Source organism: Pecten maximus, chromosome 16 (genome assembly GCF_902652985.1).
Source record: "Pecten maximus chromosome 16, xPecMax1.1, whole genome shotgun sequence".
NCBI lineage: Eukaryota > Metazoa > Mollusca > Bivalvia > Pectinida > Pectinidae > Pecten > Pecten maximus.
The window spans coordinates 10600855-10628624 of record NC_047030.1 but is presented as its reverse complement, the minus strand read 5'-3'; the positions used below and the strand labels follow the sequence as shown (position 1 = coordinate 10628624).

General features: G+C 35.3%; 2 protein-coding genes across 2 annotated transcripts; both read right to left on the bottom strand.

The window, feature by feature from the left end:
• Positions 1–10419: 10419 nt before the first annotated feature.
• LOC117344444 lies at positions 10420–17709 on the bottom strand. Its single transcript, XM_033907175.1, has 7 exons — positions 16725–17709; positions 15873–16114; positions 15507–15735; positions 14371–14490; positions 13957–14071; positions 13229–13467; positions 10420–10866 (listed from the first exon to the last, which is right to left on the bottom strand). Exons 1-7 carry the CDS (start codon positions 16968–16970, stop codon positions 10648–10650), a joined length of 1410 nt encoding a protein of 469 aa, XP_033763066.1. The 5' UTR covers positions 16971–17709; the 3' UTR covers positions 10420–10647.
• A 64-nt stretch (positions 17710–17773) lies between these two features.
• LOC117314690 lies at positions 17774–26162 on the bottom strand. Its single transcript, XM_033868777.1, has 5 exons — positions 25942–26162; positions 22189–22478; positions 19724–20221; positions 18469–18751; positions 17774–18139 (listed from the first exon to the last, which is right to left on the bottom strand). The coding sequence occupies exons 1-5, from the start codon at positions 26015–26017 to the stop codon at positions 17940–17942; spliced, it is 1347 nt and encodes a 448-aa protein (XP_033724668.1). The 5' UTR covers positions 26018–26162; the 3' UTR covers positions 17774–17939.
• Positions 26163–27770: the final 1608 nt, after the last annotated feature.

Below are 27770 nucleotides of genomic sequence, written 5' to 3'. Positions count from 1 at the left end.
AGAAACATGATAATCTCACGTGTAAGCAAGTATTGCTGGATCTAAATGTACTTTATCAAGTATGTAAAACTAATGTCGAATCCAAGCAATGGATTGTACAGTCGTGACAATGAAGCCAATTAAAAAACAAACTGATGATCATATTATAGATTCGACTGTCAGGTTGCACAAAAAGAAATAATAATGCAGAACACTTCAAAGAACTCATGCTATTAGCGGAAATGTTATTATCGAACCAACTACAGCAGAACACATGGGAAGAATGTAATATCGAAGTTGACACTCTTATTTTCAATCAGCTAATGAAAAAAGGGGATGGGGCGAAAAATCTTTTATAGTAAATGGAAGGAAAAGGCGAGTTCGCGGTCACTTCAAATTCTCAGGAGGAACTTTTTATTATGAGAGATTAGATGGAAATCAAAATTATAAACTTCCCCAAATTAAATTCACAACCCACTCCTCACAACTCTTGCCCAGACAGATCACCATGGTACGTCATGGCATATGACGTCATACCAAGTTAAATTACTAGTAACGTGGCATTATGCAGTGTCCTTAGGATAGTAAATTCGTGTTAATTGTGATAAATATTCAGACAATGCCTTTGTGTTGCCGAAATATAAACCTCAAACCAAAACAGATGAACTCACATCTTGCAAACCACTCGAAGGAAGAAAAAGTCATTGTTATTTAAACTGCATCGAGTGGAATTACACAACAGAAAACATTTTGTTCGATATGGTTATATAGTGACAATGTACATATATCAACGAATGCGTCTGAGTCAATTTCCAAAATTTCCTGTTACAGTAACAGATTACGTAATTATTGCAAAGGATGACAGCAATATTGTGTTGAGGAAGTTGGCGTACGCCTTGGACCAGGATTCGAACACGTGCTTTGATTTGCCCTTACCCGGGGATTCCCCTTCCATGTTGTGGATAAGAATAACGGAACTGAGTCTCTTTGGTGTGACGTCACGGAGATTTGTAGTCAGCATCATAGGGGAAGGGATCGAATGCGCCCGTGTTGGACAGAAAAGCCTCCAGGTAGTTTGTTCAGTAATGTTCACTTCATCAATATTGTTTGCATACATATTTTGATATTATAACTACAAACAAAAATGAAAATAGTTCTGTGTTTGAAATTAAATGTACAAATGAAAACATAGCTTGCACTTTGTTAGCATAGTGTTTAGTATCCAAATCCACAGTGCAACACAATAGCAGGAATGGAGCTGTGGTACATTTTAAAGTAACATCCCATCTTAAATCTTAATCTAACGCACGGACACAATTAGTAATGATTTTCATTTTGATGTACGTCTTGATGGCCTGCTTTAAACCAAAGGAATTATCAGCCATAAAACGCAGCACCCCACACTGCCATATTTTGACGTGTTGTTGAATCTTTAGGATTAATGTTGAAATTATTAAATGTAGCTAAGGCCAAATATTGCTTTGAATCGTGTGTAAAGGACCCATCAAACGACGCACTCATTATTAAACTTCATTTCTATTGTAACGAAAACCTTAAACAGAAACTAAACAATGAAATACAAACAGCAAAATCAGTAGAGGCTGGATCGATAGGTTAAGAATAACCGAAGGATATATGTTAAGTTCTAGGATTTATATATCTATTCCATTGTCACTACCCTAGCTCTCATTTGAGACTGACTTACCAAGGATTTGACCTAGATTTGTAAGGCGGGCGTTGTCGTAGAAACAGGAGGAGACGCTTTACTCCAACAGAGTACCTGTTTTTATACTCCGTGTTTTTTAGGAGACTGTATGTACATTTATCTAATTGTTTATATTTTGCCCTCGTTTAACTGAGTTTGAATTGAATTATGGTTTCGTTGTTACGTCGATATTAAGGGTTGAGATATGTATGTTCACAGTACAGGCTCATATTTTTTTTTTATTTTCCTTGCATAGTTGAGAATTTGGCAAACAAACATGGCGTGAACATATTCAGCTACTGTATAGAGACATTACTGTAATCGTCAGTTCCAACACAATGCAACTTTTAGACAAGTATTCAGGAGCGCGATCCGATGGTCCAGTCAGTTAACGTTGCTGACGGGATCGGAAATATAAATTTCTGTTAATTAAAACAGACTATAGCTCAGGGTGAGCTAACTTTCAAGTTGTGTGTAGATACGTTCCTATCGTACGACCGGAGAGGTGCTTTATTTTCTTTGATGCATATAAATAAGTTCTCGTTTCTAAATATCGAACATTCAAACATTGAAAGGCTGTAAATTGCCGTAAATGGCTGTAAATGGTGGTAAATAAAAAAATTGAATCAAACGCATGGAAAAATGACACAATGACATAGTTATTGTCTCGCAAATCGGAAGTTTATCTTGATATTTTATGTTGTTGCTTTGCTCTCCAAATTTGCATACATATATGTCGTTTCTATTTTTAGGTTGGAACTTCCAGGCCTACTTACTATGACAGGTGCAACATCGACTCAGATATGATATTTTGCAAGCTTGCGTCCATCAATACTATTGCTACAAAAACTCGGTGTGACGTAAAATGTGAATGTGAAACGCTCTCCCAATGTTCGGATGTTCATGTTTTAATGCAGAGTTCCAACAAGGATGACTGGAGAATGTGTGAACTTACCATTAAGGACGTATGAAATGAACTCCTAAAATATATTCCCACCTTTTTGCGCGTGAATTTACTATATCAGACACCCCCCTGTATTGGAGTTAGAAGTTAATGTGCAGTGTAGCAATTTCACTGCGACAAATTAACTATGACAAGTAAGGCTTACAACCTATCCGCAGCGTACCTGACTTTTTACCTGTATTCATAATTGAGTGAGAGAACTTGACCTGACCGTTCGATGAACATCAAAAATCCATCGGTTACGTTTTTATAGCAAAATGAACGAAAAATGCTGACGTGATTTTTAGCTCTCTGGACGGAGAGCTTACGCAGTCATTCTCATGTTTTTGCCGGAAGTAGAATTATTAAAATTTTGTGGACAGAGGATATCAGAAACAGTGGGACTGTCAGAATGGATTTTTAGACACATGATTGGGGTCGACACGAACTAGATTTGACAAGAAATTTGAGTTGTTAAATGTTTTCATTTTCGAGTAATCGTCAATTTACGGTGTCATTTTGGACATACTCGGTGTCACAGGGACATGCCGAACGTATTCTGAGGAGTTATGAGGCAAAGTTCCTATATCAACCCACTGTAATGTGTATATAGTAATGTGCTGCAACACACGTATCCCTGTGCCGCTGCAAAAAAATGCTGCTATGCGTGTTACTTTATACACATTATGTCGTCTGCTACAGTATACAGAGTGTCTCGCGAGATATACGTATGCGAGGTATACGTTTATGAATGGATTTTGACAAAATCTGTCCATTTGTTATAAAATATCCATAATGTCTTCTCATAATATTAACTTAATTTCTTGAACGCAAGGACTTTCCTGCATTGTTAATTTCCTTGTGACGCCTTTTTTGGAATTATGTAACGAAATAAAATCAAATTAAAATAATAAATTATGAATTATGATTATACACAACGGAAAATAGTGAAAATATTATGAGATGAAACAGGAAACAATTCTCTATAAGAGTCCTAAATTTCATTTAAAACGATCAATACACAAAGTCAGGAAAATTCATTGAAAAAGTCGGAAATACAAAGAATATATAGCAAAATTAAAAAAAATTGAAAGACTTAAATTGGCACGTAACTGTATATACAAACAAGCTGGATTTCAAATCAACGTCCGAGTTAATATAAGCTTTAGGCTTGTTTTCGAATCCTTACATTCATGTAATGTGTACAACTTTGCTGTTTACAAAATAAAATACTGTTTAAACCAAATCAACGTCCAGAGAGCTACGAGGCCCTTGGCCTCTTGTTTAAACATGACTTTGATCACAATAATTCAGTGATCGAGAACGTTCTATCGCAAAAAAAAATCCTACGATAATTGATAGTTGACAAGGAAGGGAGATTTTATTACAGAATATATCACTAAAATGACAGAGGTACTCATCTCAAATATGTTAATATGAATGTTTTAACAAATAGTTTTTTATCAAGGCAAACACTAAAATCATTTTAATAACAGATTTTTGAAATAAAGGAAACGTTTCTATGTTCAAGTGGATCCAAGATATATATAACACAGTATTCTAAAAATGAAATGTATTAATTGTCACAGATACATGTCAACTAACAATATGATGTGGAGCGTAATGGAGCTTAATTCTTACTGTAGTCAAGTTGTCAAGAATCATATGACCTGATTTAAAAAGGTAGACAATAAAATCTGGTGATTTGTGTATAAATGAACTTTGACATCTTCACAATGAGATTACACAGTCCATCAGAATTGACTGAACAACCCATTTCATACATATTTTAATCTGTTGTTGTCATTTCTCTCTTCATTTTTAATTTTACATTTTCATGACTTAGCCTAAGATAGGCCAAATGTAATTTTATAAAGTTGTCTGTACTAACCCGACTGACCCTTAAAACAATCTTTTTTGTTTTTTTTTGTTTTTGTTTTTGTTTTTTTTTTCAAAATTCAAAATTCCTTTTTTTCCTGTAATGCAAATATGTGTTTAGATGGTGTAGTCCATTCGCCGTTTACACATCAATCATTGTCAGTAATGCAAGGTATGTGTTAAGCGATTATACTATATATTTCAGGAAATATTCTCTGATTTGATACCAAGTGAGAGAGATCAAATTGACACTATTCCGAATTTAAAAGACAACCAAAGAAATTACAAAATTGGTCAGCGCTGGAACAATCTTAAAAAAAGAGTTGTCCACGTTCATACCGTGGACTCCTGAAACATGTATTAATGTACACATTCACCACCCACATGCATCTCACAGAATATAAATGACACCTGTTGATAAGTCGTATTTGTAACGTGCACAGGGGGAACAACGGAGCGGTCACCCAGCCAAGTGCTGACCATGCTCGACGTTGCTTAACTTCGGTACACAGACACGACACTCAACCACACACCCACAAAAGCTAACTGTTGGACTGAACCATTTAACGATATATAACAAAACATTTATTTTTATATGGAGTAGATGTATGTTGGTTGAGCAGAAGAGTACATAGTTATCCAGAGGTTACAGGTTCGAACCGTAGTGGAGGCATTGAAATAAATTTCATCATCCTCTAAGCTTATTTTGGATAATTTCATTAGAATGAATGTACTTTTTGAGCAATGATATGCAACTTCACCAAGATTAAATAATTCACTGTATGAATCAGTGTATGTTCGCAGTTACCCATATGCCATTGATTGTCGTGATGTGATGTTATATGCATTTTGATGCTTCATCGCCTAACCTGGAATAAATTCTTAGCCTTACAAAGGCAATACAATTAAACAAAACGATATTTCCCCATAAAGCAGAAATGTTATTGACAACAATGTATCCCTGTGCTCAGTGTCTAAGTAATGTCAGTCAGACACAGGGTCACATCACTATTGTATTCTAAACGCTTGATAAGTCTGTAGCGGTACTGGATTAGGTCAATCATAGGAGACCAGGTAGCTCAGTGTAAGAGTGTCCGTCTAGAGTTCGGAGGGTCCCGGGAGGGCACCCCGGTCTGGCTATTTCATTGTTCTCTTTCTCCTGTTACATATTTTGCGAGCTTGCCAACCATTTTTTAAAGCATTGGGAGTAAGCTTAGCAAGGGGATATCCGAACTTGTGGTCTTTGTGGGCGAAGACATAAAAAAGGAGGGAGGAATGTAGCGGAACTAGATTGGGTCGATCATCGGCACCCAGGTAGCTCAGTGGTAGATTGTCCGTCTAGAATTCGGAGTGTCCTTGGTTCGAACCCCTGTCTGGCTACTCCATTTCCTCTCTCTCCTGTTACATGTTCATCTATGACTTATAACCCGTTACACACTTCATATTTCTGTTTACCCTGTAACTCATAACAGGTAAACCTGTGACAGGTTATGAGTCATAGAGTAAACTGACAGGTTATGAGCTCGAGTCAAAGGGTAAGCAGACATGCGAAGTGTTTACACACGGATATGATAGTAACGTGGCCCTGTGGTCAGGTATAGTCAAATTCCAGACCAGACCAGTCAATTTTAAACAAAGATGCACTGTACAATACACGAGAAAAATCCCTCGAGTAAGCATTTAGATCGACTATAGTTGAAAGGAAGAAGTGTTTATATGACCATGAGGTCACCATGTGGGTAAACTGTAAAACGAAAGTAAGGTTTAGCCCAACAAGGTGAAGCAAATACCTTTATTTTCGTAGTAACTGTTCGTTTTATTTGATACGATAGCCATCGTGGTCAGATCATCTAATTTTGTCAATATGTATTCAGAACAGTTGTTGTTTAGTCGCTACAGTCATTAACATAAACACTCGGATTATTATATAAATGCTTATTTAATTATAACAGCGAAAGAAAGAAATGGTAAACTTAGTGGTTTTTCTGTAGATGCGGTATGTAACAAGGTATTGAAATCTAAGCCTCTGTTCGTGGTTTCCACGGTTATGGAGATAGAGAGAATATGTCATTCAAAACGCCATGATGTAGAATTGTTATCAGGTTGAACTATAGCTCCAACTTCCAAGGATGAACCATGCATGGTTACATCAAGGTTACAGCAAACCAGCTCCTACCGGAGGCCTATATAACATCGGAGTCATGAAGAGGTTACATCAACTCACAGTTAGCTTCGTCTTCACAAAAATAGGGCACACAGCCTCATGGACACAGTCTACAGACAACCCTGGGCACACAGCCTATAAACTACAACTTCGAAGCACATATAGCTTGGCATTCTATATACCCAGGCACACAGCCATTTTTAACACCCAGCTAATACATTGTACATTTAAAAATTTAGGTACACATCTCTTGCACTGTATATGTAAGCCCCCAGATACCTTGAAAAGACATGCTTAGCATGAGTTGACTGAGACACCAATAGCCCCCTATATCTGTCTAACCAGATTTGCAAACTCACCTGAGTGATAGCACATGGACAACACTTGTATGAATGATCCGCCACAGTTGAATAACCTCAAAAGTACAAATTGTAGTGGAGACTATCTTTACAACACTTAGATAAATTAACCATCATATTTTGGATAAACGTCAAGTCAAGACGGGTGTCGAAGACATACCAACAACAAGGGTAATTTAAAGACGTGTATCGACGAGCCACCAGGTAAATATGAGATGGTGTGTCGTGGGAACATCAATAGAAAGGTAATTTAACGACGGGTGTTGAGCAGACACCAGCATACAGAAAATATCATGTTTTTAAAACATTTCATATGATTCTACAAAATCAAGGTAATGCCCAATATTCAAATTTGTCTAATGCATACCCTTTCGAGCTTAGTTAAGATTAGAATAACTGCTCCATTGCATCTCTTGAACGGACTACGAAAAATGTGTTTGATTAAGACTTAATTTTCTAAAGTTCAGATATAGGATAAAACTGCGAAACCCAATGTATTCGTTTTAAAATGCTTTATTCCGTTGTTGAGATTACCAGTCGTCAATCACAACAATCTTTCCAAACAAATACGCTACTATAACTTAAGACATTTTTTACTAATGCGTAATGTTTGAATTTGATATATTATGAGTATGAAATCATAATTTTGTATGAATTATTTACTACTGTACATTTAAATGAATCTTTGCTTACATACAATTGATAAATTCCATTTGCATTTTTGAGTTTTTAAGCTTATATAACAGTCCCATATATGTTTGCTAGGACGTTGAAAATATTACACCATTTTTTTTCTTTGTTTCAACGATGGTAATTTTTGTTTCCTCAATTTATAATTGTTCATTTAATCCTGGTTTCTGCTTTATGTATTCAATTTCTTTAGATTTTGTCTCGCTGGAATTTAATACAAGAAGGTTAAAAATGCATTTCTATGTTTTTCAAATTGTTAACATCGTTCAGCTTGCTTTGTTGACTGATCAGAATGTATGTGACCATATCTGGAGGTGGTTCAGGACTTCATGAAGCATAATGTTGCCGCTGTAGTTTTACACGTTTGTGTCATGGCCAATATGATTGCAACTTACTTTATAACTTTCAGTACAAGTAAAGACGGTTTGATACTGCACGTTGGGACAACACAAGTTCCGTTGATACTTTACCATTTAAATTGGTCTTTTCATCTGGTTAACGATGTACATTTTTTATATCTAAACCAGCTCCAGATATGGTCAGATACATTCTTATCAGTCAAAAAAGCAAGCTGAATTATGGTAACAATTTAAAACACAAATAAATGTCTGGAACTACTGAAGAGAAGGGATAGAGTTTTATAAATAGTTGGAGAGGAGCAACAACGTCGAAATCTTATAAATATATATCGTTGCTGTATTAAATCTGGTTGATGGTGCTAAGTAGTACTGTTTGTATTGCTTTCAAAAGTTATGTTTTCCAGGTGGTCCATTATTCTTTCTTCTATATTTTTGCATATGTTTACGTACTGGTAAGACAAACTCGCCTATAGTTCCCTGGTGTTGCTCATCTCCCACAACGCTATCCCTTCTCTCGAGTAGTTTTCAATATCTACTAATTATTTCAATACATTAAGTTGAATGTTGTATGGTCCAGGATATTTCGAAGAATTTTATATTTTTAAAGAATAGATTACTACTGTTATTGAAGTATTAATGCCTTTGCCTGTTTGATGTTTCTATGACCTCACTCCTCCTTTTTATGTTTCAATATTCCGCTTTTCATTTTAGCTTTGGACATCGCGTACTTTCAAAATATACCAGCGGAAAAAAGAAACAAGTTTATTTTCGATAGTTATTATCTTACATGATGCTTTGATGATGTGTTCATTGTAAGGCCTCTCGATTTGTTTTTATTATTACTGAGTGCATTTTGATAATTTTGAATATCACATGCAGTGTTTGCATGTGCAAGCAGTCACTACATTCGTCGCTGTCCCTGCATTATCAGAGATATGGCCCTACCCCTATCCCCTATCGACTTCACTCAATCGCGTCATTTCGCTGTACAATCGCTTCGAACAGAAATGTTGTAAAATTAACCTGTACTGTTCCAATGCTATATTTGTAATGATTTTTCAGTACATGTTGTGCGATAGTACCCCTTATGCACGCTTTCTTGAATAGTCTGCTAAAAATGGAGCTTTGAACGGGGTTGCGGTCGACTCAATCCCCCCCCCCCCCCCAAGATTTGACCTAGATTACATGTCTGGTGTCGTCGATGAAGCAGAGAGAGAGCTTACCTTGCAAGTGTCTCCGTTCAAATATACATTGTTGTTCGTCTATGCCCTATCCTAACTAGTCTGAGTTAAGACGGTTTAATTCTTATAAGGACATTCGTTGTTGTTTATGATAATATGACCTAACCCGGATCTGGCCTTGATTCACGTGTCGGGTGTTCTCGGTAAAGCAATAGACGCTAACACACCCTTAACGCATGTGACATTAACTTAATCGATTTAAATGTTTTGATATAGTTTACAGAAGACAAAACCCAGACATCTGATGGTCGACCATGTATCTATTTATAATTATTCCGCAAGACATTATTTTTCAGTTTTTAAACGCTAAGTCTACTGAAGTTTAAAGAATTAAAACAAAAAAAATTTAAAAAAAATGGTTAAATATAAAGTTTTAATGAGGAAATCTTTTTGTACATGACATAATATTTCTTTTGCTCTGCAGTCTCACCATATAACCTAACCACATAAAAAAGAGAGATGGCCGATCATATTTTCATTCTCACATAACTCCCACTGGTGAAGTTACAGGAACACTATGTTTGAGACGTAGTCATTAAATGACATGATTTTCTCTGATGTCACTATTATTTAGCGTATTTTTAATGTCACGAAAATGTGTGCTGCCGGATTAAAGAATCTAATTGATCAATGCAACAATTTATGTAGCTATCGTTGTAAATGGATATCCAAAGAATGGAATATATTGATTAAAATCTTGAAGTTAGATTGATGAGTTTGTGTTTATTTCCACGATCTATACTTTTTTTGAACACGCTAACGTGCATTATTTAATTTCTCTGTAATCATTTGAGAAGTATATGAAACTAACTTCCTGAAGAACGTATGCTAATGATTAAATAATATTGTTTAATCAATAATATCGAGGAACACTATGTAATGTATTCTAATTGTTACTTTAAGACTTCTGCAATGCCGTCGTAAAGTTATGTAACTAATAAATAATAGATTTTTTTTTCATGGAATTTCTTTGATTGCAACCCTATCTCCATGTTTCTTGTCTACTATCGTTGGGCAAACATGTGTATTTATTAGTTAACGTCAGTAACGATCAATGTGTAAATAATATCAGGTTTGAGATAAAACAGAAATAACACGTAATGCATTTTGATAGCATGTATAGCACATCACGGATGATCGATGGACATTAAACGAAAGGCCATATTGCGTTATTCACTTGGGATACATGATTAAAAAAAATACCTGTGTGCTTATAATAAATGTAGTTTCCTCGACGAAGACAACACACAACATAAGTGCTTAAGCTTTAAATATATCAAATGCATTCTAAGATGGGAATATCAACATAGCATTGTCTATTGTATCTTTTTATACGTCATTAATTGTAAGTTCACACATTCTCCAGTCATCATTGTTGGTACTCTGCATTAAAACATGAACATCCGAACATTGAGAGGGCGTGTCACATTCACATTTTACGTCACACCGAGTTTTTGTAGCAATAGTAATGTTTGACACAAGCTTGCAAAATGTAATATCGGAGTTGATACTGCATTGGTCATTGTAGGCAGGCCCGGAAGTTCCAACCTAAACAGAAAGTGCTTATTAGCTATACATAATGATGTCCATGCTTTCACGGAACTTGTATGTGGATTACTGGATATCAGGACATTAACACAAAGATATATTCAAACTTCGTTCATTTCATTTTTTTAAAGATTATATTGCATGGTATACGATGACAAGGGCTTCCATAATAGCTATTCATTCCCTAAATTTCAGACGAAACTCTATTTTTTTCTTGTACTGTTTCAATAAATAACTGGGCCTTTCTAAACTCGAACAAAACATAGAGATTAAATCAGTGACCTTGCCAGAAGGAAAACACGACCATGTACATATTCCTCGACATTAATTGTATTTGTACTTTATTACTTATAAACTTTGCGAAAAAGTAAAGCGTGAAACAAAATAATCTTATCAATATAATAAAATTATATAAATGAGGAAATATTGCTCATTCATGAAACATGAATTAACCAAAGCCGAATGTCATAAATGACAAATATGTAATTGCGAGCAGAGGACGGGTTTTGCTTTCATTTTCAAATATTTTTTTCAGTTTACTGCTATAGCGTCATCAGTCTCTATGAAAAAAGAAAGATAATATAAATCTTCCCCTTGTGATTATTCCTTCAGATCCGACCTCTTTCAATCTCAGATCCTGTTATAAGACTATAAGACTCTTTCATATGTGTATATGTAGGATAGGGATATTCCACCCGAGGGGTCACAAAATGTGGTGAAACCCGAGGCTTGCCGAGGGTTTTACCACATTTTGTGATCCCGAGGGTGGAATATCCCTATCCTACATACACACATAATGAAAGAGTCTTTTTCTCTCATATCATTACCGAATTTCTGGCGAAAGTGTCCCTCAGCCATCCATTTTCTTCAATTTTTTTATTTCTTTATTTGACGTTTTTACTAAATATACTTGTGATATTCTGAAAGATCATACCCTATTTTGCCAAACTATGTTTGCACACAAATTTCATTCATTTTGTGGTTAAGTGATGAACGAATGAACAATTCGCCGATAAAAATTACCGTAACTTGACCGACTTTTACGTGGCCGTGATCAAATTGTCAACATCCGAGAAAAAGAAGTTCTATCAACAATACTGAAAGCCAACGCTGAAATGAGTTTTCCAACTTCACATATAATTTGATTTGCACCTCGACATATTTAATCATTTCACAGAACACACTGTACTTTTAAATGTCAAGTCAATTTTTTTTTATAAAATACTACGTCACTGCATGACGTCACGACTGTCATTGGAATTCCATTCATAGTTCAAGGATATTGAGAGTGATGTCGATCTCGATCGCCATGACGCGGCGATGTATCGTGGCTTGTAATTTTAAATTCACTGTGATTTTGGCAACTTCGTGTGTGAACCAGCGAACAGTGACTCTATACGAGTATTCGATTTTTTCTGTGACATAGGATTATATGTGTTTAACCGGTTGTCTTGATGGAATGACGAAGGTAGGTCAGTCGATAGGCTAACGATGATCATATTGAAAGGCTAGGATGGCAGTTAGTTTTCATGGTTACTCTACACAAATATAGATTCTGAGTTACAATTAAAATAAATATTTTTATATGAACATCGAGGGGTGTCATTTTTACCGAATGTTCGTTCATTTAAGAGCCAATTCCCAACTTCCAAATACACAGGTTACTGAGTAGGCCTAACAGTTACTGACAGTACAGTAGAGTAAACAAATTCCAGGGCCCCCTGCTGACGCAAACGGAACCGTTTCATAGGTTGTGACGTTTGACATTTTATTTTTTATTTTTTTTATGTATCATATGGCTTTTATTTTACTTCCTGTCATTGCCAGGTGATTGTGTGTGTTTACATGTTTTTAATGACAAATGACAAATCTGTCGGGTAGGCAAGTCTGTATTGTACTGTAACTGTTACAACAGGCCTGTACTGTAGGCGTAGTCTGTTTGTTACAGTAACGGAGTTATACCCGTGTAGCCCTATTGATTTACTGCTGATATGATATATATTTATCTAAGAATGTATGTATTTTTATAGTTAAGTCCAACGTTTCAAAACCGACACCGACGATAAAGACTGTCGGATGTGTACACAAGCAGACGACGTTGTGAGAGTTGTCCCCCTTGAACGCAGATTAATCCGCGCGCGTGAAATGCTATGTAAGATAGATTTATCTTACATAGCTATCTTACATGGGCAAACTCTATCCAACATGGCGAGATATGAGAGAAACGCTCGTATTCGTCACTTTCTCTCTTACTCACCTGGATTGTTCTGCCCAACACGTTCGAATTCGATGCCTTACCTGTAATTTATCTCTGTGTCGTATGCGTGCGCTTTCTTTACTTTTCCCGTTAAAACTAACTTACCTTAAGACTTTTCTGTCCAACGCGTGCGCATTCGATACCATCCCCTGTGATGCTGATTTCAAATTTCTGTGACGTTACGCCGAAGAGACTCAATTCTGTAATTCTCACCCACATTAAGGAAGGAGAATCCCCGGGTAAGGGCAAATCAAAACACGTGTTTAGATCCTGGTCCAAGGCGTACGGCAACTTCCTCAACAAAACGTTGTTGTCATCTTTTACAAAAGTGACGTAATATTTTACTGAAACAGGATATTATACATATGCCATAGACTTATTATGAATATGAGTTTTTTTTGTTTTCAAAATTATAACGTTCGAAATTAATGCTTTACATAAATACTTTTTTAATTTATTTGATTTTCCTTTATTTGATAATTCCAACAAATTCAACGAATACTAGCTTTAAAGAAACCATAATTCCAATTCAAAATTGATAATACGAGGGCAAAATACTAATAAAAGACCAGAGGCTGCTAAACAGTAAGCGTCTTCTGCTCCATCACCCACCATATAAAATGATGTCAAACGTATGCAAATAAGCTATTTCCAAAAGAGAGCATGATGTATATTGATCGAAAAATCTTCCCATGGTCTTCCCCTACCTGAATGACCCATATTTATGATATTTGTATGATCTGTTACCCAAGTAAAGAGAATTAAGCTTATGATATAAAAATCAAACATCGTTATTTCATTTCAATATTGATATAAGAAAAAATAATACTTACGCGGAAGCCAGTCTGTTGTTACATTGCACACCACAGTACAAGGAGTTGTAGAGAAATAGAAGTAAGCGATGACCTTCGGGAACTCAAATACGTAATTATTTCTTCCGCTTTCCCACTGATAACAAAATTAAAGAGGTTCGTATAACAAGTTGCAGCAAAATAACTAGTCTATTTGAGCTTACAAACTGGACAAAGGATAACAATAACAAAATTCAATACATGTCAACATTATAAAAGTCGCATAACACGAGTATCACATAAGTATCGATAACTTTGAATAGGTACATGAATATAAGGCACCACATTACTAAGTTGGCATCGATTAGGTGACAAAAAAAAAAGAAAAAAAAAAACATAAAAAAACTAATACCCTGACGTGACATGTCAACACTTCATGTAACGAAGAAAACTTACCACTATTTTCTCCTTGTGGTAGTAGGTGCCATTTTGGCTGTAGTGATACCACAGGTTTTGTGGATTGACGTCAGGAATTTTCACGATTGCGGTCAGAACTATAAAATTTTGATAATATTCCTGAAAAACAAATACAATGTTTAGAGTCATTTCCTATTTACAACAATGATTGGTTGATGAGAATGTTTTCTCTATCCATCATCTGTATTCACAATATAATTTTTTTGGTAACTTATATACACACTAAGACATGGGTATGATGAATTGGGTACAAATTAATGACTTCAGGTTTTATTGATACTTTTCCCTCTATTTTCCCGTTCTTGTAGTTGAGCTACGTTCCTAGATACAAGATAAAACAAAGACTATAAGATAAAAGTACGTGTGCTACTTATTACTCAACGTTCAGTTCTAAAGCCAAATAACCTATCAATCAGGGTAGTCGTCTCAAATTTATTTGATTGCACTATGATATCAAATAAAAATCATTTGTGAATAATCTCATATCAACTACATTTGAAATTACGAATTAACCCAACTTTGACTTAGATTTGTATGACGAGTGTCGTCGATGAAGGAAATGACGCTTATTCTTCCGGAGCATCTCGTATTATTACCCTTGTACTTTTTCAGGATCTGTATGCAAATCTTGATTTTTTGTATATATTTTAGTCTCGTTGAATTGATATTAAGATTAAATTATAGCTGCGCTGTTATGTGATTATTCTTTGTTTTTTCAAATAACGCCCGCTTTTAAAACAACTGAAAAGATTTGACCTTACCGTAATAATACGGGAACGAAGGAATAAAAGCAAATTGACATTTCCTAAGTAACAAATATTATCTTACTTCATGCGAACTACATGTACATCCGATCTAGTTTGACAGTATTATCATTTTCACATAATTATTTTCTCCTGACAAAGATTCCGTCGTCTATTCTTTTTTAAATGTGTTTGCACAATCAATACAAACAATGAAATTGTGACTTAAAGAATTATAAAACCTCGAACAGAAAAAAATCGTTATATAATTTGTCAGGCTATTGTAAATATTGAATAATGATTATCACAAACAATCTATCACGAATTAAAGTTTGCAACGATACGGAGTAAATGAATGCAGGCAATACTTACGATTGATGGCTTAGTCATCGGCAATTCTCCTGTCCATATAGTTTTCTTGTTGCTGATGAGACTAGCTATAAACGGTATCGTTGATTCGTTGATTTGAATGCTTTGGTCGATGTACGTCACAAGCTTCATTGTGACGAAGTTAACTGTCAATTTGTCGTAAGTTGCAAAGTGTACATTTGTCAAGGGTGAGATGTCTAGGAATACTTTTTCAATCATTTCATCACCGCCTCTGTTTTGAAAGAAAAATGCTCTCAATATTATTATTTCTTTATAAAGTAATATTTCGAAGTAAGATTGACTAATCTCATAATATAACTCATTATCCATGTCACAAATGACTCCCTCACTCAAAATCTATTTGCTGACCTGATAGTGGTTGTGTTGAATCTTCCGATGATGTTATGTCCTTTAAAAACTATTCCAAAATTACACAGTTTGAATGACTGTCCCATGGCACCTGTGGGCATTGGTAGCACGGCAATCAGGCGGCCATATTGACGACTAAAATGTGTATGTAGGATAAACTCCACGTCACTGCTGTGTGTTATGGATCGACATTGTTCGTTAAGGTAGATATTAAGTGGCAGGTTACCGTTTCTGTCTGGTGCCTAAATCAACCACACATTAGAGATAAACTCATATACATGATTATTATGTTCAAAAGAGCTAAACTATTTAAGCATCAATAATACAAACGTGAAAGTTATAATATAGTATTTCACACAGATAAATCTTCTTTAAAGGGGTGAACAATATGTAGCGATATTTCATAAACTGGGACGAGATATATTTTTCACACGCAGACAAATAAAAAAAATCATATATTCAGATATTTCAAATAGGTTAAGTGACAAAAGAGTATATACTCTTTCAGAGTATCTGATTGATTATTGTATAAGTGAATGGATAAATTAAAAGTTTAACCCACTTATCGTAGACATACTTTTCAGAATATGCGCCTTTTTTCTTCCAATGCCCTTCTGTAGTGTTTCTTATGTAATAGTACTTAAATCTACATCAGGTACATATTACTTCTAATAGTCTGTTGGCAATAAGAAGAGAAGTTCTTCATGCTTACATATTATTTAATTGAATGGTATATTGAATCATTGATGCCAATGGTATTATCGTATACCTGGTGGAATTGTTTTTCGTGCTGCTTCTAGACAATTGCTGAATTTAGGAAATAACCATATACATGTTGAATATGTTGCTTACCGTGAAAATTTCGTGGTCAGTAACATTGATATAGAATTTAAAGTATTGTGGCGATCCTTTGCCTGGGTAGTCTATTCTCACAGTAAGCTCATGTGAAGAACTTGCTGCAGCAAGATCAGGAAGCACTAGGACATGCACTATAAAAGTAAATTGATTTTCAGCAGATCCATTTGTGTATCCTATGTTGGAATAGGATATCAAACCGCTGCTAGCTTTCCAATGCCTTGACCGGGAAACACACGGCATGTTAGATCCAATACTACCAACTTCCACTCCCACAACGTATAATCCGTCCTCGCCTGGTCCTGAATACCGCCTGGTTGATGTACTGATGTAATTGGTCCCACCCGAAAGTGGAGGTACTTGCCAGGATAGCCATATTTTACCTGTTCCACTTTTAGGTAACAATTTATGGCTTTGAGTGGTAGTAATGTTTACACGCTCAAACTGTAATATTATCAATGTAATAGATTAATGCATTGTTTTAAATTATATCTACACCCAGGATGGAACCTCTTACTCTGGCTACTATGGAATATAAATGAACTTTTTAAAAACTTCACTTCAGATTCTTTTTCTCCAAAAATATGTTGTAATTTTTTGGAACAAAATGTTGAGTGATGATAATGAAAATTTCAGATAAATAAGGAAGCGTAATCGTAATCTAATGGTAATAATGCTGGAAGGTATATTCTCAGAAAAATAAAAAAAGTTAAGGGAACTTTGTTCGTAATCAATAATTAAATACAGGAATCGTTTTCAAGTGTATCCAGCAATTTTACCATTTCCTGATTTTTCTGCAATTTTTGTCATCGTTATTCAAAATTGTTTTCCAAACAATTACAAAAAAATACCTCGTTGTTTTTATATTTTTCTGATTAATTGTCTGATGAATATGTCAATGTTAGCTATTTTTTTCTATTAGCTGTGTATATAAATATACAAATATATCATATATATATACATATAGCTTAGAAACACAAATGACGAAGGAAGACAACTGTTTGACTCGTGCCCTGACCGGGCCTCGAACTCACGATCTACGGCACCCAATCACCTAGCCAGAAATACCCGCAGCTTATACCGCTGCGCCATATATATATATATATATAAAGCACTACAGATATTAGGCTGGAATTCACTTGCACACATATCTTAACGAAGATGACTATTTTAGAATTACAAAATCAAGCAATGTATTTTTATACAATAGCATTATGTTGCCAATTCTATACTTACTTTTGTTGCGCTGAATACATTGAAATACTTCGTAGAGTTCATTACCTCCATGGAGTCTACCTCCATGTCTATATAAATAGAAAATCTATCCCCAACTGCCACCACGTCTTTCATTGACAATATGATTTCAAATACTATGATATCTGCTAGTGACGAAGCGTTGCTGTCATAATATCCTAAAAGGTTAAACAAAATAAAACAACAATTAAATACATAAGTTATTGGATAAATCGAATCTTAATACAGAGGCACCGGTCTACAAATCCAATTAGCTATTACTTGTATTATATAAAATATATATTTTTGGTAGCACGATTTTGATAGGCCTAGAAGGCTATTCATTTTGATATGGTAAACTTGCATCAAACGTTTTATTTCATGTAGTAAATGGACAATTTCTGTTGCATTTCTTTTTCTTTTTAGTATCAATAAACACATTCCTTTAGAGAAATGCAATATCACACCGCCTGATGTAATGGACATATTGTCGCATAAACACATTTACCTTTGTTTGGAAGGTAACCGAAGTCTAAAACCTTTGTGTCCGAACCTCCAGAACATATCGATTGGTCAGTCACTGTTGTGATGATATCTTCGTAGTTCTCACCGATAAGTAATGTGCGCAATGAAACAATTTTTAAAATTGGATCAGAGCTGCTTAACGCAAGTTTGTATGCTGATAAAGGACTTTTAAGGTTCATTCGTATTTCGAATTTGTTTAAATAACCGTGTAAAAATTCCACTTGATCAGGAATATCCGTCGAAAAATTAGACATCACTGCGGTATTCTGTAATGTACATCAAGTATTTATATAAGATATGCTGTTATGTATCTAATCTTTGTATAATGATGTATACGCCTGTGAAACAGAAATGTATCAACAGTCATCTATTTTATTATCTGATATTCTAGCTAAATTCACACGTTCTACATCGCAGTAAAGCTAAATGAATCTTTAAGACAAATCTTGTCCGTTCTCGAATGGACCTTGTCAGAGCTTACTACGTGTAATGTGTTTTGTTCATTATTATAATGCTTTAAAGTTCCTTGCACACCATACAGTGTTTCCTTGACAGTGATTTGTGTAACGGCGAAAATGTCTCATTCTCTGTGGTGGTTTTCCAATAATTTATCCTCTAGTTAGAGTAACAATTACAAACATTGTTTTTACATCATTGGCGAAACATAGTTCATCTTTAAAAGAATTTAAGGTCTGATCGGGAAAACAAAATAGCATACAATCGGATATTGATAACGCTTGTTGTCCCGGATTGAATCACGTGAATGGTCTTACTGCGGGAGGGGAAACCCACGCGGTCGCGAGTAACATATTTTTATACAAATAAATATTTTTTATGCCTCATTGTTATCATCACTGAATATCGAAAACTTGTTAAAATTGTATTGAATGATATAACTATTGCACACCCCCACCTTATTGACTTTTTTTTAAGACGTATCAAAGCGTCGTCCCGCAAATCGTCTCTAATGTGTTCTAGGCCTTTAGGATCTCGCTGTTAAATCCTAGAGGATAAAACAGCTGTATTATACAGTCATTCATTTTGGCTCTAACACTTCAATGTTATCTTTATTCGGACTGGAATTGACGTGTATCGTTGTGTACATATTGTCACTGCCATACTAAAATAACCGTGAAAATTACTTTTTTCATATTGATATACCGTTCTGCAATAAAATATAAGTATATAACACTAAATACTTAATTAATTAAGGTATACATTTATGAAGGTATACTCACCTGTACTATTCTCAACATTAGCGTTGTAGAAACTTCAATGGTTATGTTTTTCGAAGCCATTGTTGTAGTTACTACTCGTGTGGAATTGTCTGACACGTCTGTTATGTCTGCCATTAGATATGCCACAGCTAGTTTAACTAAACAGTAGGTACAAGGGTCTTCGTTAACAGTATTAGGAGAAGTTGTTATGTAAGAGGAATTGGTAGGATCCGTACTATTCATGGAATCTGTAGAATTGTTGGAATCGGTCGCAATTGTTGGTACAGTAGTTTCTCTAGCATTTTCGTTGGTCACTGTACTGGTCGAATCGGTCGCAGTTGTTGGTAGAGTAGATTCTCTAGCATTTTCGTTGGTCACTATACTGGTCGAATCGGTCGAGTGGGAAGCATTCCGGGGAGGTACAATGGTGGCTTCTGTAGTAGCATTTCGTAATACACGACTACCGCTGCAGTCAATCTCTCCAAAATTGTATGTGCCCTGTCTGCTGAAAGCCAGGAGCTATAATAAGAAAAACACATCCAATCCGTATTATTTGACAAATATTTCCTTATTGATTCCAACTGTCTTCATATTATTAACATCATTCCAAATTCTGATTGCGGATTAATAAAAACGAGAACAAGTTTATCAAAATTATAGATTTTATAGACACCAACCATACAAATCTAGGTCATAACCGGGTTAAGTCTCAATATCAAATGAGTATTAGGGTGTTGACATATCAACAAACATCAAACCCGTCCTGATTCATATCCAATATGGTAATAGAATATTTACAAAGTGTGGTTAGAGGTTTGCATTATGCGCAATCCACTTTTCTCTGGCTTTACTAATTACAACGAACGTAACCAGCAGGGACTGCTTATAGTTAGGCTGTATGTTAAACGTGATAATTGTTGATTTTCCATTTTAGATAGCAAATCAATTTCATTTTGTCTTATACCGCACATACAAAAATAGTTGTTCCTAGATGGAATCCAAAAGCTCATTTCGACCAAGGAGAATATGTATCTTGATGCATAACAATATTATACAGATCAGCACAAAAATTTCTACGCTATCCTTTTGCAGATATCGAAGATATCCGGTTTATTTTCGTTACTATTCTACTATACTGTAAGCGTTACTTTCCATGTACCTTACAAAGGCCCAAAGATTTCCCCGTGTTTATATCAGTTGCTGTCAACGTTCTGTTAGCAACACTACAGCCGGGGAGAACAATGTTGGCTTCCTCGGTTAATGACTGTTCCAAGAGACAAGAAGAAACTAATGCTTTCTCCGAAAACGGGGCGAATTTAGACTGTTAAACATATAGAAAACCCCTCTGTCCAGTTCTGTGCCCGCGTTCCGTCAGCGATACGATTCAATTGCTGTGTCTCTCACTTGTGATATCGTAAGCAGCGATGCGTGGTACTGTTATTGCTAGCTGCTGATGCACAATCAATCGATAAGGGATAGGATGGTTCGTGGATCACAGACGAGTAGCGCGAGTTGTACCTCTTTGGGCAAACTAAGCGTATGTGTATATTAGCCAGTTGCATTGCAGTTATACAAAAGTTTTTCCGTTGCAAGTATGATGTGACGGATGGGGTGTCATGCAATCATATCCAGGCATATTTGTAAGTATAATTTCGCTATAAATATCCACCTTTAGAGGACACCTACTGTGGTCATGCCGTGTTAACATGAAATAAAACAATCTTTAACCATATCTCCTTCTGAAGTTCACATGGGGTGACCACAACAAGGCGGTATATTTATTATTATTTTTTCATTTCTTTTAAATGAAGGTCAACCAGATAGTAATCTGACCGAGTTCAATTTTCAATTTTTTCTTGATTCATGTGCATTATAATACCTTCCCAGCTTAGTATAGATAAGTTGCAACATTTTGTGGTTCGTGGTTCTCGTGTTGACAGGAAAGTTGCAAATAAATTCACCGAATTTTGTTTGTATATTAGACATTTTCATGTTTAGGTGGGTTACAACGAAAGTTTAATACCAAAGCTATTTCATAAACTCATCACTCATTTAAATATTTGTAATATTTACACCCATCACTCATGACTGTCGGTGATTCAAACAATCCGTAGTCATCATTTGTGCTTACATAAGCAAAGAATTGTTTTCTGAAATTTATAATAGTCTGATTTTGTTCTTGTAAAAACAATACATATGATATTTTGTACTTGATTTATTTATCTTAATGTAATTTCACAATCACTTGGGGCCGCAGTGGCCGAGTGGTTAAGGTGTACCGACCATTTTACACTAGCCCTCCACCACTGGGTTGCGAGTTCGAAACCTACGTGGGGCAGTTGCCAGGTACTGACCGTAGGCCGGTGGTTTTTCTCCGGGTACTCCGGCTTTCCTCCACCTCCAAAACAAGGCACGTCCTTAAATGACCCTGGCTGTTAATAGGACGTTAAACAAAAACAAACCAAACAAACCAAACAATCACTTACCATCCATGTTCTCTCAGTAATTACTGGGATATAGGTCCCATTTGTCATTGTTAAGGAATCATCTTGATAAGTCAGGTGTACATCGGATATTACAACAGCCATGTCGGGAGGCGAGGAGACTAATATAGACGCTTCCTGTGTCAGTCCTCGTGGAATATAGATATCGTAGACCAGTGTTTTTATTCTTCCAGGATAAACATTGATGTCTACGTCTTCGGTACAAATTATGTATTGTGAACAATTCACTGTTCCTTCGGTTAAACAATTGGCCGAGCTAAACTCTTGATATCCTGTGACGAAACAGATTAAAAGTAAAATGTAGTAATATCTATGGAAATAGGTTATGTTCACATGTGTTATCATATTATTGTAATTATTGTCATTTTCAGATTGGTCGAGCCCGGACATACAGGTCTTCATGAAATTTTGTGCAAATCTGAGATCGAAGAATATCTGTTTCGAGGTTAACATTGCAGGCCGGTGACTTGAGCTATATATAGTAACAAGGAATTTCCAGAGGCTTCAGCATTTTAGACCAAACACACGAGAGGTGTGTTAATAATCGGTCTATAAACAATATAACATACCGCTACTGCCGGGCTTAAATAAAAACGTTATAACTAATTCTGACAACGATGTACATATGTACATGTACATGTAAATATCAATAAAGAAAAACAGCAAAAGCTGTCGAATGAGACTTGAGTAAAATTCGATTATTTACAAACAAGAAAGGCGATTTCTTCAAATTAAGTCTTACAAAATTAGAATCTTTCTTATAGACGTTCTTACAAATGAATGTATACAATAAAATAAAGCATGGCGATTTTATTGTTTTTGTATACTTGTTAATGAAAATCAATTAATTGCCGATGTCGGGAATTCAAAATAATCCTCCAGTCGTCTACATTAATGCGGTGTTTTTCTAGCCAACGTGATCCTCCGATCGAAATCTATATACATTGTATTAATTTGAGCAACAAAGTCTTCTGGAGATATCGATGTATGGATTAAATGGAAAAAACCCCGATATATATAGTTATAAAAGGCATAAAAATACCACCATACCCCCCCCTCCCCCCCAAAAAACAAAAAAAAACCCAATTCCTGTGGGGACCTTTCCGTGTTAAACTTTCGCCAAAAATTGTCAGCGCTCTAGCAGCTTCATACCTTGAGAGATTTCAATCAAACTTTACTCTGAAAAAAGGGACATAGAGTTTGTAATAAGTTTGAGTGTCAGGTTGTTTAGGTCAAGGTCACTGTTACTATTTTTATCGGGGCCGGTAGGGGAACATAAAACGCTTTAGCAAAACAGTGTGCTTTGTAATGTAGAAATTAATGTACGGTATCCCTGCAGAGTCTTCTATTTTGGGATTTTTAACGACGAAACCACTTCCAATGCATATATACCATATTTAAATCTTTTCTTTTTTCCAAACGATTTCCCTAAATGCATCCTTTTCATATGACTATTTCTCTCCCATGCTATCCCAATTTCCGTTTCTGCTCAATATTACCATGCACGGTTTGGTGTCATATGAATAGCAAGAAGAATAGATAATGCGATCCCTTTGTGGCTGCCAAGATTATATGCGACACATAGGATGCAGTTCTTTAAATCATATATTAACGATTATCTGCAACACTTAAGTATCAGGTTGTGTCAAAGCGACTATATGTGATGATTTCTTAAATCGCGATTTCTTCATATGAACAGAGAAATCAGTTTAAGGTATAGAGATACATGAGTCTGTGCCTTAAAATGTTCCATAGTTAAACTATTAACCTCAGTTGATGTTGGTAAACAATGGAGATAATAGAGTTACGAGGATGCGCTACTGAAGTAGTCCCATTTCAGAATATTTTAGTTGGTTGATCTTTGCGACACTAGGAATTCGGCAACAGGTATAGTCTACACAAGCCTTTTCCTGAAGTAAAATTGCGAGTTATATGTCTGACATACTAAAAAATTCGTGTACAAACATGATCTGTCTCACATACTAAAATGAAATGTATATCATGCTAAAATATTTATCTATCATACTAAATTATGTGCCTATCATACTAAATTATGTGTTTACCATACTTAATTATATGTCTATCATACTAAATCATATATCTATCATATCAAATTATGTGTCTATTATATTAGATTATATGTATATCGTGCTAAATTATATATCTGTCAGTTTTGTTTTGTTTTTTTGTTTTATTTGCAAAAAACACTAGTTCAAAAACAAACTTTATACATAAAATATTTTTAAACAAAGATCATTGGTTCCAACTCAAAAACATATACATCAGGTTCAACAAATTGTACATTTTATCGAAATAACTTTTCGTTGTCAAATAGTACATGTATATTCTCCAACGATAGCAGTATACAGTAATACATTCTGAAAAATGAGGCACATGTTTTAGATATGCAAATATTTGTCTGTTGTTCAGACCTGTAAAAACCATGGTAACCACTTCAAAACACATTAATCTTTTTTACCCAAAACGACACGATTCCCTACGTATTTTTTTTCTGAATCCAATTCGAAATTAAGTATCTCTATCCCAAAGACAGAATTAATCTGCATTTGACATATGTTCATCATTACGATTTTCGGAACGGGAAGCCTGCATTAGCTACATCATAATGAAGTATACCAATTATAGTATACAATGATTTATTTTTTTATTTTTACTGCATATCATGACAAAGTTGTAATACTCTTAACAAAAAAAAATCACCCATGGAAAGGCTATCCTTCTGTGGTATGTTACCTACACAAATAGTAATGATAATATAAACATCAGTTTCCAGATTCGAATGTCCTCACAAAATTCATCATTTGATCCAATGACTAAATCTTGCGTCCAAACACATTAAACCAGGCTTCTCACACATTAAACCTTGCTTCAAGCACATATAACTTGGCGTCCCACATATTAAACATGGCGTCTAACACATCAAACCTGACGTCCCAACACATCAAACCTGACGTCCCAACACATCAAACCTGACGTCCCAACACATCAAACCTGACGTCCCAACACATCAAACCTGACGTCCCAACACATCAAACCTGAAGTCTCAACACATTTAACCTGACGTCCCAACACATCAAACCTGACGTCCCAACACATCAAACCTGACGTCCCAACACATCAAACCTGACGTCCCAACACATCAAACCTGACGTCCCAACACATCAAACCTGACGTCTCAACACATAAAACCTGGCGTCCCAACACATTGAACCTGGCGTTAAAACACGTAAAACCTGGCGTCAAAACACGTAAAACATGGCGTTCCACACATTAAACCTGGCGTCCAACCCATTAAAACTAATGTCCAAATACATTAAACGTGACGTTCTCCCCATTAGACTTGACGTTCAATCCATTACACCCAGCGTCTCAACACATTAAACCTGACGTCTAACACATTTAAAATGGCGTCAAACACATTTAACTTGGCGTTCCACACATTAAAACTAGCGTCCTACACATTAAGCATGGCGTCCCAATACATTTAACCGTGCGTCAAACAATTAAACCTTGCGTCCTACACATCAAACCTGGTGTCCCGCCCATTTAATCAATACATTACAATTTAGGGTTATACATCATACACTCCAACACAAAGACCCCTACGTTTAACACTATTCTTACATGATAACAATCAACCTCTAACACACTTAATCAATTAAGATTAGTCATTCTTCTATTTTCGTTTAGTTGTAAAAATAAAAAAAGTCCTACCTTTCACGATTACAGTGTATCCTACAAGGAACATCCAAATGAACTTCGAATCCATATTTATGTTGATTCTAGACATCAAAGAGCGTAATGGAAAACAATGGGAAATATTAGACAATGATCGGATTCCTTAGACGTCTTCACACCAGACAGGGAATGTAAATGAATACTAATTACAATGACATCTGTTTATGTACCACATCCTGATTAAAACAGCACATTCGAAGATAGCATCACACAACATATTGGTTTGGGGTATCTTATAGCTACAGATGATACGCAATTCAATTATAAACCCCAACATTACATATTAAAATATGATTAACTTACACGGGTGTATATACCTCTCTTTACCAATAACATAGTCTAATCAGTCAATCAATAAAGACATAAAGAACAAAAAACGTCAGTTAGTTAACAGCATATTCAAATTAACCGAACGGAAAAATCATCAATAATTAGTAAACCACAATAGAATATACAACAGCGCCAACAAAGAGTGCTTATAATCAATTTTAAACAATAATTTGTTGTTGTATGTGTCTAGACAATGGCAAAAGTATTTCATGATGTTACCCCCCTCCCCCCAACTCCAAAGAATTCAGCTTCGAATTGTATATCTTAGATTAAAAGTGGAAAATGATTAATATTGTATCTCGAAGAGACAAAAGCATGCCCCATCTCTACCAACCTGTCGCATTAACTTTTTCTTGGGTTACGCAGAATGGTCGATCTTTTGTTTCGGTGCATCGAGTACGTATGCATAAGCGGATCCAGGATTTTGGGTGGAGAGGGCATTTTTGGGGGTGGCCTTTTTTTTTTTTTTTTTTTATCTGGAATGACCTTTTGTGTATAAGGTGTTGTGATGAAATTCAAATTATCTTGGGCTTTCTGAGGATGGCTTATGTTTAACACAATCGATATGCCTCTACAAATTGGTGAATTGAAAAAAATAATGATAAAAAAAAATGAATCTTCAAATTGTAAACAAACGTTTACGTTCATCATTTGTGTCGATAAAGTAACATAAATAAGTTAGTGATATACAAAAAAAAATAAGATTTACATTTAAAAAACCGAATATTCTGGGGCGTTTAAGTATCTCGTAGAACGTTGTCTGTGTCCATACTAAAGTACTCAAGTTGCCAGCGAAGCAAAGATGACGACAGTAAAATAAAAATAAAATAATCAAATAATACAATTATTCACAAACAAACAATGCACTCCCTAACATTCATTATTTACTGTAAACCCACCAACACATACCAATACCTCCAACTCGCAGTTATCGGTCTCCAGAACACAAAGTGTGTAAGTCTAGTGCCTCTAGACCTGGCCTAAAGAAGGACAGAGCGGGACACAACCTGGCAGTCGCATAAAACAGCCCTTTTTTCAGTCACATGACTTTTTGGATAATCTCTAGTCATGTGACTGAAATCAAGTAAACCTGTCTGTCCCCTGTTATAAGTGAGTAGAAGTTTGGTTGAGTGTACTTGTTAAATAATTTTCATAATTTACACCATACCAACAAAACATAACTACTTTGATTATAAAAGAAAAAAAAACCAAAGCTCTCACCTAGGTAACAACTTCACCTTTTTGACTCCTTCTTTATATAAATATGCAAACTACCTATTTTTACCTGCATGAGTATCGACTCCTCTGCCAATCAATGGTTAACACGACAGGCTACTCTTATTGGATTATCATCGGAAGTCTCAAAAAACGATCATTATTAGACCACTGTGATATTTTTTGTGTTAATAATTGGATGCTTTTATAACACTAGGTACACTTTTATGCATTTGTTGTGACAGGCATTGTATAGACTG

Bases quoted from the DNA above. Each gene is read 5' to 3' on its own strand.
- LOC117314690 (XM_033868777.1), bottom strand. From the start codon at position 26,017: ATGTCTAGAATCAACATAAATATGGATTCGAAGTTCATTTGGATGTTC. The intron at 22,479-25,941 runs GTAGGACTTTTT...GTTTCGTCACAG, and splicing joins ATACACTGTAATCGTGAAAG to GATATCAAGAGTTTAGCTCG. The intron at 18,140-18,468 runs GTAAATGTGTTT...TTAACCTTTTAG, and splicing joins CGGTTACCTTCCAAACAAAG to GATATTATGACAGCAACGCT.
- LOC117344444 (XM_033907175.1), bottom strand. From the start codon at position 16,970: ATGCCGTGTGTTTCCCGGTCAAGGCATTGGAAAGCTAGCAGCGGTTTG. The intron at 16,115-16,724 runs GTAAGCAACATA...TGGTTGATTTAG, and splicing joins CTGACCACGAAATTTTCACG to GCACCAGACAGAAACGGTAA. The intron at 15,736-15,872 runs GTCAGCAAATAG...CTTTCAAAACAG, and splicing joins TTCAACACAACCACTATCAG to AGGCGGTGATGAAATGATTG.